A 13,589-nucleotide genomic window follows, 5' to 3' on the forward strand; every position below is an offset into this window, starting at 1 on the left:
AGATTCATACTGGCACATGGGAAATAGATAGGATGACTGATATTTAAACATGTCACCAACAGATCCCTCTATTTTACCATTTCCTTCTGTATTTTGACTGGATGATGATGATTACCACTGTGTGCTGTTATTTCCAACCAACACTGAACACAGTGGACAGTCCACACTGGGATAAGGCCTGTTTCCAACTGGGAAACTGACACTCTTATGTTTATTAGAGCACTTTTTGTCTGGCACATAGACCATACATCAAAAATAGATATAAGCCCCTTTTCTACCACAGGAACTTTTCTCATTAACCCGGGATTTAGAAAAATCTCAGTGGAAATTACTCTGGGAAAAACTTTCCCTCGACCCCAAACTTTCACCTAAAGAAGTACCTACTCGCAACTATGGACTTTTCAGATTAACAGGAACTCTAGAGGGGCGGGGCTATGTGCTGAATAATGCAGATTGGTGAAACACAATTTGCAGCCGTTTAAGTCAGTGTGGCTGCAACCCACCTTTAAACTAGACCTCTAAAAGAAGATGAAGAAAGAAGAACTTAATTTCAAAAATATGGGGAAAGAGAAAAGGACGTATGTCAAGTGGACGGATGACGAGGCTCTTTTGAGTGTATTTGCTGAGGTAGAGGTTCCAAGTGTTGCTTTCTGGAAGTTTGAGGTGTTTTGGAAAAGCAAACCACAAAGATTACCTGGAATTCTTATCCCCAGGTAAATAAGTTCCTGGAAATGTTGGTGGAAAAGGGAGCTATAGTTTTCTCACTTGTTGGTTGAGGCCAACCAGGAAGTAAGAGTAAGTAGCCACTAGGGGGTGACTCTCTGCTGGCTGAAAAAAGAACTCAGTTTGAATGGGAGTCTATGGGAAAATTTAGTCAGTAAATTGTCTCAGTCACTATAGTTTCTTGAATAGTACAATGTAAATGATGTTCCCTATTTCGAGGAGTGTAGACAGTAAAGCACGTATGGAGGACACCAGTCTGAGGGACACTTGGTTATCATTCAATAGGTGCCTGGTTGCAGGTGACACCTTTGAATTTTCAGTTGTAAAACCTGGCAAAATTGCACTTCTGGAGGCTTCAAAGTGTGGGCAAGGATTCTTCTGACGTCATGACCAGCTGCCACTTGGTCTGGCCTCACACTTAGGGATCGCACTTGGACATCTCCCTGTGTATATAAAGTAAACCACCGACCAAGAATATGATGGAGGGACCACATATCCCACCAAGCCTGGGAACGCTTTGGGAAACCCCACCATGAGCTGGAGTACATAGCCAGGACATAAGGCCAAACGTCGATGTGTACCACCACAACCCATATGAGTGATGGAAAACTGGAAAATTACAATAATATTGAATCATTTTTAAACAGCTATTTGGAGTATTAGGGTAGGGGCAGGACAGAAGTACAATTATCTCTTCAGTAAGTTGTGCTCTTACTCATTGCACGGTGTGAAATAAACCGCGCAAGAGCCAAGAACACAAGAACAACTCCCAGCTTCTATTGAATAACTATAAACGAGGAAGATAGAAAGAGGAGGAGTTAATAGTGATTTCATCACGGACTTGCACCATGGCTCTGCGTCAGAACTGTTTGTTCCACTGCCTCCAACACCTGGTCCATATTATGCTATGTATACGTCTTCACGTTTGTGTGTTTCTGCGAGAGTGTGCGAGCGAGGGAGAAAGATAAAAGAGGGAGGAGATGGACAGATGGAGGAATTGAGTGAGGGCTGTTGTGAGGTTTTAGTGAACTCCCACGTGTGTTTCCATGAGCGAGAGTCCACTGATGATGTGACACAAACCATATGAGATGGGGCCACATCTGCTTGGTGTGTGTGTGTCTTCAGTAGAGAGACAGAGAGAGAGAGTAAGAGAGAGAGACCATGGGCCCTGATGTAACAAAGGAACTGATAAAGCACCACAGATGATGAGACATGTCTGCCTCCCTTTATCTGTCGTCTCATCTCCTCCGTCCCCCCTTGCATCTTATCCTTGACTGTGCTTTAAAAGGAAATTTTAAAATACCCGAATACCTTGCTCCACTTTCAATATTGTGTTTCCAATTTCCTTTTCTACATGAATCATTGCACATTTAAAGCTCTCCACATGAAATAGAAGACATGGGAAAAACTGCTTTTATTCTTTAGTTTCACATTTTCACATGTGTGGGTGTGTGACTGTGTTTTACACGTATTAAAAACTCAGTGCAAGTTATACCAACAACCGCGCCGCTCCAAGTTTGCACGAAGACATAAAAAGGAGTCGAGGGAAAATTAATATGAGTCCCCAAATTAATCTGTAGAAATCCGTCAAAAGTTACAGAGTGTGTTTCACTGCCAAGCGGCTTTATGAGATTCTGCAGTGGAATGCAGACTGAAACAGAGTCACATTCTGCTCGATGTGCCTAACTAATCGCCCTAAAACTGGGTTTAGAAACATTAGAAAAATGTAGCTCCCCGGGGGAAAAAAGTTTGAAATTCACACTGAGCAGAGGAGATCAGCTGCTAACAAGTCAGGGTTCTCCCTCTGACTGACTGTTGTTGTTCTCTCTGTAAAGGACAGTTATGTATATCAAACCTCACATGCTGAAGCTTGTCCACTGCATCAATAATAAATAATAATAAAAATAAAGTACGGCTTAGCACTCTTGCCTTTGCAGCAAGAAGACCCGGATTCCTGGGTTCGAGCCCCGTTTGGAACAACTTCGGATCAAGGGCCTTTCTGCAAGGTGTTTGCATGTTCTCCCTGTGTGTGCGTGGGGTGGGTTTTCTCCGGGTTCTCCGGCTTCCTCCCACAGTCCAAAAACATGCGATATGGGGATTAGGTGAATTGGTCACTCTAAATTGACCATAGGTGTGAGAGTGTGAGTGAATGGTTGTTTGTCTCTATATGTGGCCCTACGATGGACTGTCGAACTGTCCAGGGTGTACCCCGCCTATCGCCCAATGTCTGCTGAGATAGGCACAGCACCCCCCCCCCGCGACCCTCTGGTGGAGGATAAAGCGGTAGATGATGTATGGATGGATGGATGGATAAAGTACGGCTCACTTTGACAAAGGTTGGCATCGAGTGTCTAAACAGACTTGTCTGCTTTTTTGACTTGAACCAGTTTAAGTTTCTGTTACATAAACAGAGCGAAGGAACATGTTTGGCTTCTGTTTGTGTCTCCAACTGCATCAGAGAGAGAGAGAGAGAGAGAGAGTCTGTCTCACTGTTTTTACTATGACATGATTTTATATTCTGTCATGTACCACTAAAGCAAATATGCTACTGGAACAGTGGCAGCATAGGACAGATTTGAACAAAATTAAGTCTTATTTTTCTTATAAATTCTGAGTCTGCACATTTTATTTGGCACTTTTTACCTAAGGGTATTCCATAATGTTTTGCTTCCTTAATCTTTTTTGACCATTTATTCATTTCGATCCTTTTAGGGGTTTGTTTTTTATAGTGTATGTTTAATGATATTTAACGTGATGTCATTTCTATTGTAGTGCAGACCAATCATTCTCATAATGACAATGAAGCAGGAGTTATTAGAACAGAGTATAACAAAGAGGCTGTATAATGCTACCCAGGTGCATAAGAAAAACTCATCGCTAAGCATCCTGTTAACAAACACACTCACCTTGGGAGCATTAAACAGTGCTGAACTCCACTGTGTAATTCATTATGTTGATTAATTTTCGTAAAACTGGCACCAGTATGTACTTCTGTGTCAGGATTTATTTCTCTTGGCCTGCTCTCATTTACAAATTGGACTGTATCCACTTTTAACAGACTGTAAAAAGGTACAAATTAATAACTCTGCAACTTAAACAAGCATGAAGGCTCACTGAGCACTCAGCCTGTGCAGCATCAGGGCCGCCTGAGAGGAAAAGTGCAGTTCACACACAGCAGCGTCAGCCCCAACTGGACAGTTTCTGAGAGTGTTTGTTAAACTTTGGTTTCAGTATCGCGCCCACATTGGTATTCACACATGTACAGCAGCAGGACACAAAGCCAAGGTAGTAAAGCTTAGACATGGTATTAAACGAGAAAATATTTTCCCTTCTCACTCTAACGCTGTCTTTGCTGAAATCTGAATATTAAAAATAGACACCAAGGAAAGGAGAGAAGGAAGAAAAACAAGAAAAGAAAGTTTGATGTTTGGCCCAGTGTGGTATCCCCCACAATGGTCTGGTGGAGGGGAGTTTTGAGGGCTGAGAGTTTGCTCTCGGCTGTTGTTGACATTAACCTTTACTGACCCCATTATACACACACTAACACACACACACACACACACAACTGAAATACACATGAAAAAAAGCTCCTGTTTCTACCTTTTTTTTTTTTTTTCGACTGTCAAACGAATTTGTTGCAATGGATGGAGATGTTGTGAAAAGTGAAATGTGACGCAGGTGTGCTTCAGCTGGGCCGAGCCTTACAAATCAATATGACACAAGACTGCATCTTTCAAGAAGTCATTAATGATGAAAGAAACAAACTCGGTGAGTAAATGCTCATTGTGGACATACAGAATCTGTTTATTTTAACAAACAGTAAAATCGTAAAAATGTTGGTATTCACCTGCTGCCGAATAAGGATTCAATGATAGTTCACATAAACACAGGGAGAACCAGTCAAACATCAGTTGCAGTAATGTCCAGAGAGCTGGAGCTGCTTCAGGGAGACAACTAAAAATACTGAATGAAGGATGGATAAATATGAGTGGGGCATTATTTTTAGATAAAAACACAATATTTGCCATGACGGGAGCAAAGGTTACAATACTCGCTCTCTCCTGTTTTCAGACTTGAACTCTCTGTCATGAGTCGACATTCTCTGGAGTTTGTCGGAAGAAAGCAAGCAAGGACATCGTCTGTGTTTACAACAGCGGGAGAATCTCCCGAGGATCGAGGTGAAGGGGGTGGTGCTTAGTAAGAGTGTTGAGCAAACAGGGCACTTGCCAATTCACTCACTGTGGATTACCTGCAGTTTATATATATATATATATATATATATATATACACATGTGCGTTTGTTTGCATATGTGAGAATAAACATGTCCACTTGAATTGGACATTTGTATTAATACTTGAGGACACATATCCAGTCCCCACAAGTTCAACCATTTATTTTTCAAGTCAAGACTTTCCAGAGTTCAGCCCCGTCTTTTGGCGAGACATCAAATGCCTCATTCACAGAGCGCTACAGTCTTTGTCACTGCCGTGTATCGTGCCGCAAATGAGCTTAAACAGGACGAAGTAACAGGCAAATGATTCACCACCTACCAGTTCACCCCAGGTACTTGGCAGGACATGCATGGGGGGGGGGGGGGGGTTCTGGTGTGGAACATGCAAAAACACTCATAAATGTCACCCTGTGTATTTCCTCCAGAGGGTGAAGACTTGTGAGGAACGTGGCACGGTTACAAAAACAGGGTTTAATTGAAATGTAGGGGAATTAATGTAAGTCAGCACAATGTCACAAAGCACAGGTTTAGTTTTGTGTGCGTTTGCTTTTTACCTGAGCGCAGCGTCTGTTGTTTTCACACCAAACCAGGACTTGGTCATTCTGGAAGAGACAGAGAACATTAAGAGATTAAAACAAACAGAGAAAGAGAAAGAAAGAAAGAAAGAAAGAAACAGAGAGGAATAAATATTTCACGGACAAATCCCACGTCGTTTGAAGTCTGTAGACAGAAAGCAAAATACTGTTAATTAAAGGTCACTGACCAAATTACATAACCGGAGGAAACCTGTGAAGCAGACAGACACACACTCAACTTTTCTATTATTTACATAATTATCCTCTGGGTGAAATGTGAGTGAGCGCACTGTGTTTGTGGCTGCCAGAGCAGACAGACCACGTCACTTGGAGAAATGTATGTGTGTGTGTGTGTGTGTGTGTCACTGCTGAGTGAGTCAAGACCACCGGTAAACATGAGTATTATAACCACTGTGGCAGTGTGGGGGGGGGGGGGAGACGTCATCACAGACAGGACCACAGCAAAAGAAAGTTCAAGTGACCAAACGACCAACCGTCACTTTTCTCCGGGTTTTAAAACTCTTTAAAACTAAATCTATATGAATCGAGTTGATATTAAACACAGCGGTTGAAACATATTTTGTGGCATATTTTGAAAAATAGTAAATTAATCAGCAATAGATAATTGAAATTGATAAAAATTTATTAATCCTTCAATGATTTGATAGTTTCAGATCAACTTACTTTAAAGGTCCTATATTATATCCTATTTCTCCAAGTTATAGTTCCCTGGTGTCCTAATGAACATGTCTGTGACATGCTTTGGTCAAAATACCATAAGGATGAAGCACCACAGCAGTTCAATCACCCTGCCAAAAAAGTCCTGTTCAGAAGTTTAGTAGTATCTCTTTAAACAAAAAATAAATAAATAAATAAAACGAAACTTAAGGGACAGGAAATGACATCTGCCACAGAGGCTACTGTGAGCTAACAGCAGTTAGCATTAGTAAAAGTGATCATTTGCAGGCTCTAGCAGGCACATTGCTGTCATATATAACATGTATCCCCTGGACAGATAAATCCTCTGAGGCTGGAAGTTTGTGTAGAACTCTGTGCTGCACTGTGGAGCCAGGAATAGAACTTTTCGCAGACTTCTGGCTTTCAGATGCCGTTGCCCTCGCCAGCACGCCCGCGTGTTTTACGGATTAAGCGGAGCTTTGAGGCAATAATTCCAGGAATTTAGCGCATTGTGACGTCCCAGTGAGCGCGGAAGTCAACATTGCGTGTTTTATCTCCTGTACTTAGACTGAGGAGGACCACAAAAACATGAGTGAGTCATCTTTGTTCACACTTTGGCGACCGTATAGAACCTCCAAAGTCCCAAATATAAGGATTTAAATTATGAAAAAGTTGATGTTTGCATAATATGGGACCTTTAAGCTACTTTTTGTCAACATTTGACAAAAATCACCTTTCCTTTTGCCCCTGTCCTTCGACGCCCTTGCTCTGCTTTCGCATGCACAGTTTTTGTGGGATTTAGTGGTTAAAAATGGAAGCTGGGTGTCATGTGATGACGTTAAGCTGGTAGCGTGGCAACAGAGCAGCTTATCCCTCTGAAACACTTTGTTATCATCAGTACAATCATGATGCCATCATCCAACATCAAAACAACTATTAAACAAGCAGTGGGTGTGCATTTGTGTGCCTGTTGTCATGTGTGTGAGTGCTCTTAAGGGAGTGTGTGAGCCTCCCGTGTGTGTGTGTGTGTGCGTGTGTGTGTGTGTGTGTGTGTGTGTGTGTGTGTGTGTGTGTGTGTGTGTGTGTGTGTGTGTGTGTGTGTGTGTGTGTGTGTGTGTGTGTGTGCGATAAGCCTTCTTAACGACTCCTGCTAAACCCTCTCCTGAGTGAGCTGTATTTAGCCTGAACCTGGTTCATCTCTTTCCACAGCACAGACACACAGACACACACTTTTCAGAGCTTCTCCTCTTCTAAGTTGCCTTTGTGCTTCTTGAGTGGAGCAGGTTAAGGGGTTATAGTGCAGCGGTTAAAGGTGAGAGATTAGGGATTAAAGGGTTTTCACAGTACAGGAGACGTAGATTTGTCTTTCATGACAGATGCAAATTGACTGATTCAATGAACTGTCAAATACCTGGAATTAAGAAATGGAGTTTAGTGAAATAAAGCATTTATAATCACTACAAAATCAACACTTAATAAAAGACTCACATAAGGCAATGCAATATAGACCAAAAACAATAAAACCATATCTCTGTATATTTTAGCAGAAAATCTACCTTTTTTATGTGACTTTGGTCATATTTACCTTAGTGATACAAAGTTCCCACACTCTTGGAAATAATGGTTCCAAAAGGGTCCTTCTACAAGGGCTGAGGTTCCACCTGGAACCATTTGCTTCTGAAACCCTTTTTCAAGGATTCTTGGTAACACTAATGGTTCCAGTAAGAAACAGTTTGATCAAGAGAACCCTTTAAAACCCCTTTCCCGAATAAAGGGTTTTAAAAGGGTTCTCAGTGGAACCCTCCAAAAGGTGGAACATTTATAAAAAGGTTCTACCTGGAGCCAAAAAGGGTTCTCCTATGAGGACAAGCCGAAGAACCTTATATGGTTATATGGTACCTGTTCCTGCCATCTAAAAACGCAGATAATAATCATGTCTTTCTGTTTTAATCAGTTTTTCCCTCCATTCATGAGAGAGAACATCCGTCTTACAGTGGTTCTCGGTGCAGGGAGCCAGCGTTGGGTGCACACAGCCACTGAGAATGCAGTACATGTGAAAATGCCTCTCCACAAATCTCGAGACTTCCCTCGTTCCTCTCACACTCCTGCTCCACTTCATGTCCACGACAACAGCTACTGACTGTTGCTCTGCTTGTCCTGCTGTTAGAAGCAACAAAGACGTGGTCAGCTTTCCGAGAAGCAACAGGAGCGCGATCAAAATCAGGATTTGCTCCCAAACACGGGCTTTGACAGATTTACTCAGAGTTGACAGCTGTTAAAAATAAATTTGGTCTGTGAAATTATTCTTGGACACAAACTAGGTGGAAGTAAAAGGATATTCCTTGCCTGCGTACAGTAACTATGCCTTGAAGACTAATGAGTATTGATGGGGTGTACACCATTGGCTTAACAGTAATCTGTCCATCCATCCAATCTTCTACTGCTTATCTGAGGTCAGGTCGCGGGGGCAGACACTTGAGCAGAGAAACCCATACTTCTCTCACTCCGGCCACTTTGTCCAGCTTTTCCGGGGGAATCCTGAGGCATTCCCAGGCCAGCTGAGAGACATAATCTCTCCTGTGAGTCCTGGGTCTTCCCCGGGGGCCTCCTCCCAGTGGGACGTGCCTGGAACACCTCACTATGGCGGCATCCTAACCAGATGCCAGAGCCACCTCATCTGGCTCCTCTCAATGCTCCTCGAGGCGCAATAGCTCTACACTGAGCCCTATATTTCTAAGAGAGACACCATTTTGGCCGCTTGTATCCACAATCTTGTTCTTTCAGTCACTATACGCACAGCTCGTGACCGCAGGTGAGGGAAGGAGCGTAGATCGACCGGTAAATCGAACCTTCTTCATGACAGGCTGATGCAGAGCCCACATTACCGATCCAATCCATTCTTCCCTCACTCGTGAACAACATCCCCCGAGATACCTGAACTACTTTATTCTCATATCTCATTCAAGAACCAGAACAGGCACTTCACCCTACTCTGACAGAAAAGGGATTGAGCTGAGAGCAAGAGAAGAGAAAGAAAGAAAGCAGCATAGGATGAAAGTAAGGGTTAAACCGCTGAAGAATGGATTAGTAAAACGATTTTTTGGGGGGGAAGCATGGATAAAGAAAGGAATAGCAGAGAGATGATCATCTTTTCTCTCATTCCTTCAGTCTTTAAAAAAAAATTCAACTCAATAAACCTGAATCCTCCATGTCTCTGCTGATTATATACAGGTATTACAGCAGGTATTGCTCTTTTCTACACTATAGATGGTCCGTTTACACTTCATAGCTCTCGTCAAATGCATGGTGTTGTTCTGTGGACTGGTACACTTCTGCGTTTCATGCCACATACTGTAGCTGCTTCCTGATCATCAGTGGAAAACATTAGAAACCAGAGGCAGTAATGTGTCTCTGCAAAAAAACAAATACGACGCTCCATAGTGCTACTGATGCTTGAATACTGCACAGGGTACGTTCAGTTTGGAGCAGTGAGGCAAATTCCTTCCTATGACACTCAGTTTGTGATGGGTTCAGTAAATTCCTGAAGTTATTTTGTTCTTGGGTTTTTACAAGTTGTTACTTATACTGCTTTGGCTTCAGCGAGAATTCCCTCACATTTCCCAAGAATGTGTTTCCAACGTTGCCCGATGAATGTACTTGGCGTTTCAGGTGGGATGGGTTTTATATGTAGAGTTAAAGGCATAATGAAAAGGGTATGTTGCATTGTCATCTGGTCTATTGAGTTTATATTAAGTAGAAAACTATGTTTTACTGCAATGTATCCGTGTATGATTGTTAAACAGTAAACAGCTGTGATGTTTCAAGCGAATATAAAAGTTGGGTTATCGCTGACTCTATTTACTTGACATCTTAATGCGGCTTAAGATATATTTCCTTGATTTTTTAGGGTTTTTTTGACGGAGCGATTCCAGTTAGGCGAGGTCACTTTCTCAACCCATTACTGCTCTAGGTGAGTGATAGGACACCAAAATCACATCCACATTAATCATAATCAAATCTAAATTGCAGCCTTGATTATATCCAGTAAATTGTGTGCAAAGCATCCAAGGCATCAAGGCAAGAATGTTTGGATTTATGACAGCATTGGCAGCAGGGCTCCACTTTGTCCTGCTTCTGGATGCTTGATCAGAGTGGGTCAAATCAAATGTTTGTCCAGAAGGCTGGTTTATTCAACCAGGCACCATGTGCCAGGAAGAAATAGGAGAAAAAAGGAGGAATAGACAAATAAAAGCTGGAAGGAGGCTCCGAGTACATGAGCAATTTGAATTCTCTCTTCCTGCTTCTCATCCAGATTTGCTAACACCCTCTCTTTATCTGCTCCATGTTTCTGCTACCTCCTGTAAAAACAACAGGACAGGACTTGAAAACAATGGTGATGATAAACTGAAGCTGCTCCAGTCAAAGAGATGAGGACTTTGTAGAGGCTAAGTTAAACATGTCCAGATTTTCACAGAGGAGATATAAAGCTGCTTCCACCCCCCCCCCCCCCCGCTGCTGGCCTCACATCTTCATCTTCTCGCTTAATCTTTTTCACGCTGCCTTTCTTTTTTTTCTGTCACCCTCATCATTACATCTCCCGCTTTCTGTCACTCCTTTAATTTTTTTTTTTTTCTGCCCCCGCTGGAACACACACACACACACACACACATTACACATTTATACAAGTCAATTTCATGGGACATATTTGCCGTCAGAGTCAATCAAGACACTTTAGATGGGCGTGTGTGCCGTATGGCTATTTAATGGTGGTCAAAGTGGGGTTTCATAGGGTCTTAGAGTATGTGTGCAAGTCCGTCTGCGGGAATAACAGCTGCACATGTTGAATAAGTCAGGGGAAGGAAGGGAAGATTGGAAGAAAAAGAACAGAGGAAAATGGACGAGAAGGAGATGGACAAAAGAAGATAAAACGGTAAATATATAGAGACAGGAATAGACCAGTGGATACTCATAGTGAAAAAGGATGGAATCGTTTCTGATGATTGCTGTCTGTCATCCTGCGTAGAGTTTGATCTGCAGAGTTATTTCTAATAATAGGGACGTCGCCATTCATGAAGAATATCAAACGTGCATTTCAATTAAACCCAACTCGTGATGTACATGACGTACAGGACAAAACCACAGAGAAATCTCATTTCATTTTTAATGATAGATTTCCACATGGCCTAGTCTTAAACCTAAGAAGAGAGGAATTTGTGACACAAGAGAGCCACCAGAAACGAACCGACTCACAGAGTAAGAAACACTTGCACTATAAAGGACCTCTGAGCGCTGCTGAGTCTCCACTAATCACTGCTAAAGAATTACCTTCTGATATCGGTGCGGCGGGAAAAAGAGGCCGTGACACAAAAGCACACACACACACTGTCAACGTGCACACGCACAGCTGCACACACACACCCTTTAGTGTTTGAAAGAGAAAGAGATATAAATCAAACTTCTGCCAGATGCAGTACAATAAAAAAGTAAGCGTGTGTGTGTGTGTGTGTGCGCGCTGTGGTCAGTGTTTGAGGTGAGGCGCAGTAGAAAGTCTATTTAACATGAGGCATTAACTCTGCTAATCACACCCAGATGACCAGAAACAAACACATCTATGGTGTGCGCTGTGTGTGCGTGTGTGTCATTTGTGTGAATGTACATGGTGAATTTACATCCCCCTCAACAGAATATAAAGTTCTTCCCAAAAAGTCCATGTTGAGGTCTGAACGTTCCCGACAGAAGCCCCTAATTACCCTCTCTCTCTCTCGCTCACTCACTCACTATCTCGGTGCGTGTGTGTGTGTGTGCCTGTGTGTGTGCGTGTGTATGTGTGTGTCAACGTTAGTGTTTGTGGTGCTCCACATCCTGTAAACAACAAGCATCACAACAAAGCGGTTGTTATATGGCCCTGAAATTTACCTCATCCGACGATTATGTCGACGTTTGCCTTCCCGTTCACTTCCAAGAGGAACGATGACAAAACTTCCATCGGTAAACAAAATTCCCTTACATGATCAACAAGTTCATGGAAAAATTTGACATTTTAAGAAATCATTTGATATCTTTTTCTTGTTAGATGACAGGATTGACATCATTTGTGGTTCATGACTAATTAATGCTACTGATCCCACTGAGTTCAGCGAAGCATTTACATAATTGAAAGTGATAAGTTATATACTTAAAGGTGCATTATGTAATAAATCTAAAGCAATTTGTCATAAAATCCTCCGTCACAGAGACTCAGGAATAATGTTCATATAACAAACTGAACTCACCAACAACAACAGTACAGCCAAAATATTTACATTAAAAAATATATTTTGCAGACTGCAAATCATGTTTATGTTTTGAAAACATGTTTTGGCATGTGGCGCCACCTACCGCCGTCTACCAAGTCAGTAGAGTCTCAGCAAGCGAGCAACCACAGGTTGCCAGTTACGTCGGAAAACCAAACCTAAAAGACCTCGGTATTTTGAATTTGAATGTAGTAACCGTTTTTGGCCACATTCTTACATATGGCACCTTTAAACATGCTGGTATAAGCAGATTCTGTTACTGTTTGTTTTCGATTTTTATGCCAACCTAAATCATAAAAGACCTCTTGTTGTGTCTTCACATTTAGACACAAACATGAGTGGAACCAATCATTTCAATTACATTTCAACCAGGAAACCAAAGAGTGAGTATATTCCCCCAAAATGAAAAAAAAAAGTTTCTTTTAAGTTAAATTAAGATTCAGCCAAGGGAAACTGTCAGCAGCGAGAAGTGGGATGGATTTAATTGCCGAGGTATCAGATATAGTATGGCATCACAGTTCTGATGTGGTCAAACAGGCTCCCTGACTGTCTCCCGCTCTGTTATGCTGAAAGAATCAAAGGCACGCCGCTCAATGCCTCGCCATTCCCGAGCTGTGATTTACTGTCTTGGAATTTCTTGCCCTGGTTTCAGGTGAGAACCATTCCTGCGCCGCCACACTTTTATCACCATCCATTCCTGCTTGTACCGATCAAATGACAGGGCAGTGACAAAGCTCCGGAGAGAAGTAGAGCCTTTATCTCGGAGGTGAATCAAACAGGCCTTTGTCCACTTTGTCATCTCCACCCCTCTGCCTGTCTCTCTGCTTATACCCGTCTGCCTGCATATCAGTGCAGTATATATTAGTTGGTCAGGTTGTCTTTCTGCATGCGTGTCTGTCACACCTGTCAGTGCGACTGTCTTTCCATCTCTTTGCCCGTCTTTGTGCTTGACCACCACGTCTGTCTACCTACCTGCCCCCCCCCCCCCCTTCCCGTCTGTCTCTGTGCAACCTGACCTGACCATTGTCTCTGGCATTTTTCAGAGCGTGACTAGTTGGCCAGCCGACCTCTGGGCTGATTAGAGTTAC

The 13,589-nt window shown here is 42.4% G+C and overlaps 1 protein-coding gene across 1 annotated transcript in view; it reads right to left on the reverse strand.

Moving 5' to 3' along the window:
* The window catches only part of anos1b (anosmin 1b), a gene marked incomplete at both ends in the record, with an annotated part of 51,423 nt that overhangs the window by 32,270 nt on the left and 5,564 nt on the right, over window positions 1-13,589 (reverse strand). The window contains one exon of the mRNA XM_083887931.1: window positions 5,510-5,557. Coding sequence (XP_083744057.1) covers window positions 5,510-5,557 — 48 coding nt within the window. The remainder of the gene's footprint in view (window positions 1-5,509; window positions 5,558-13,589) is intronic.

The sequence above is a fragment of the Microchirus variegatus genome (genome assembly GCF_963457635.1).
Source record: "Microchirus variegatus genome assembly, chromosome: 4".
In the NCBI taxonomy this organism is placed as follows: domain Eukaryota; kingdom Metazoa; phylum Chordata; class Actinopteri; order Pleuronectiformes; family Soleidae; genus Microchirus; species Microchirus variegatus.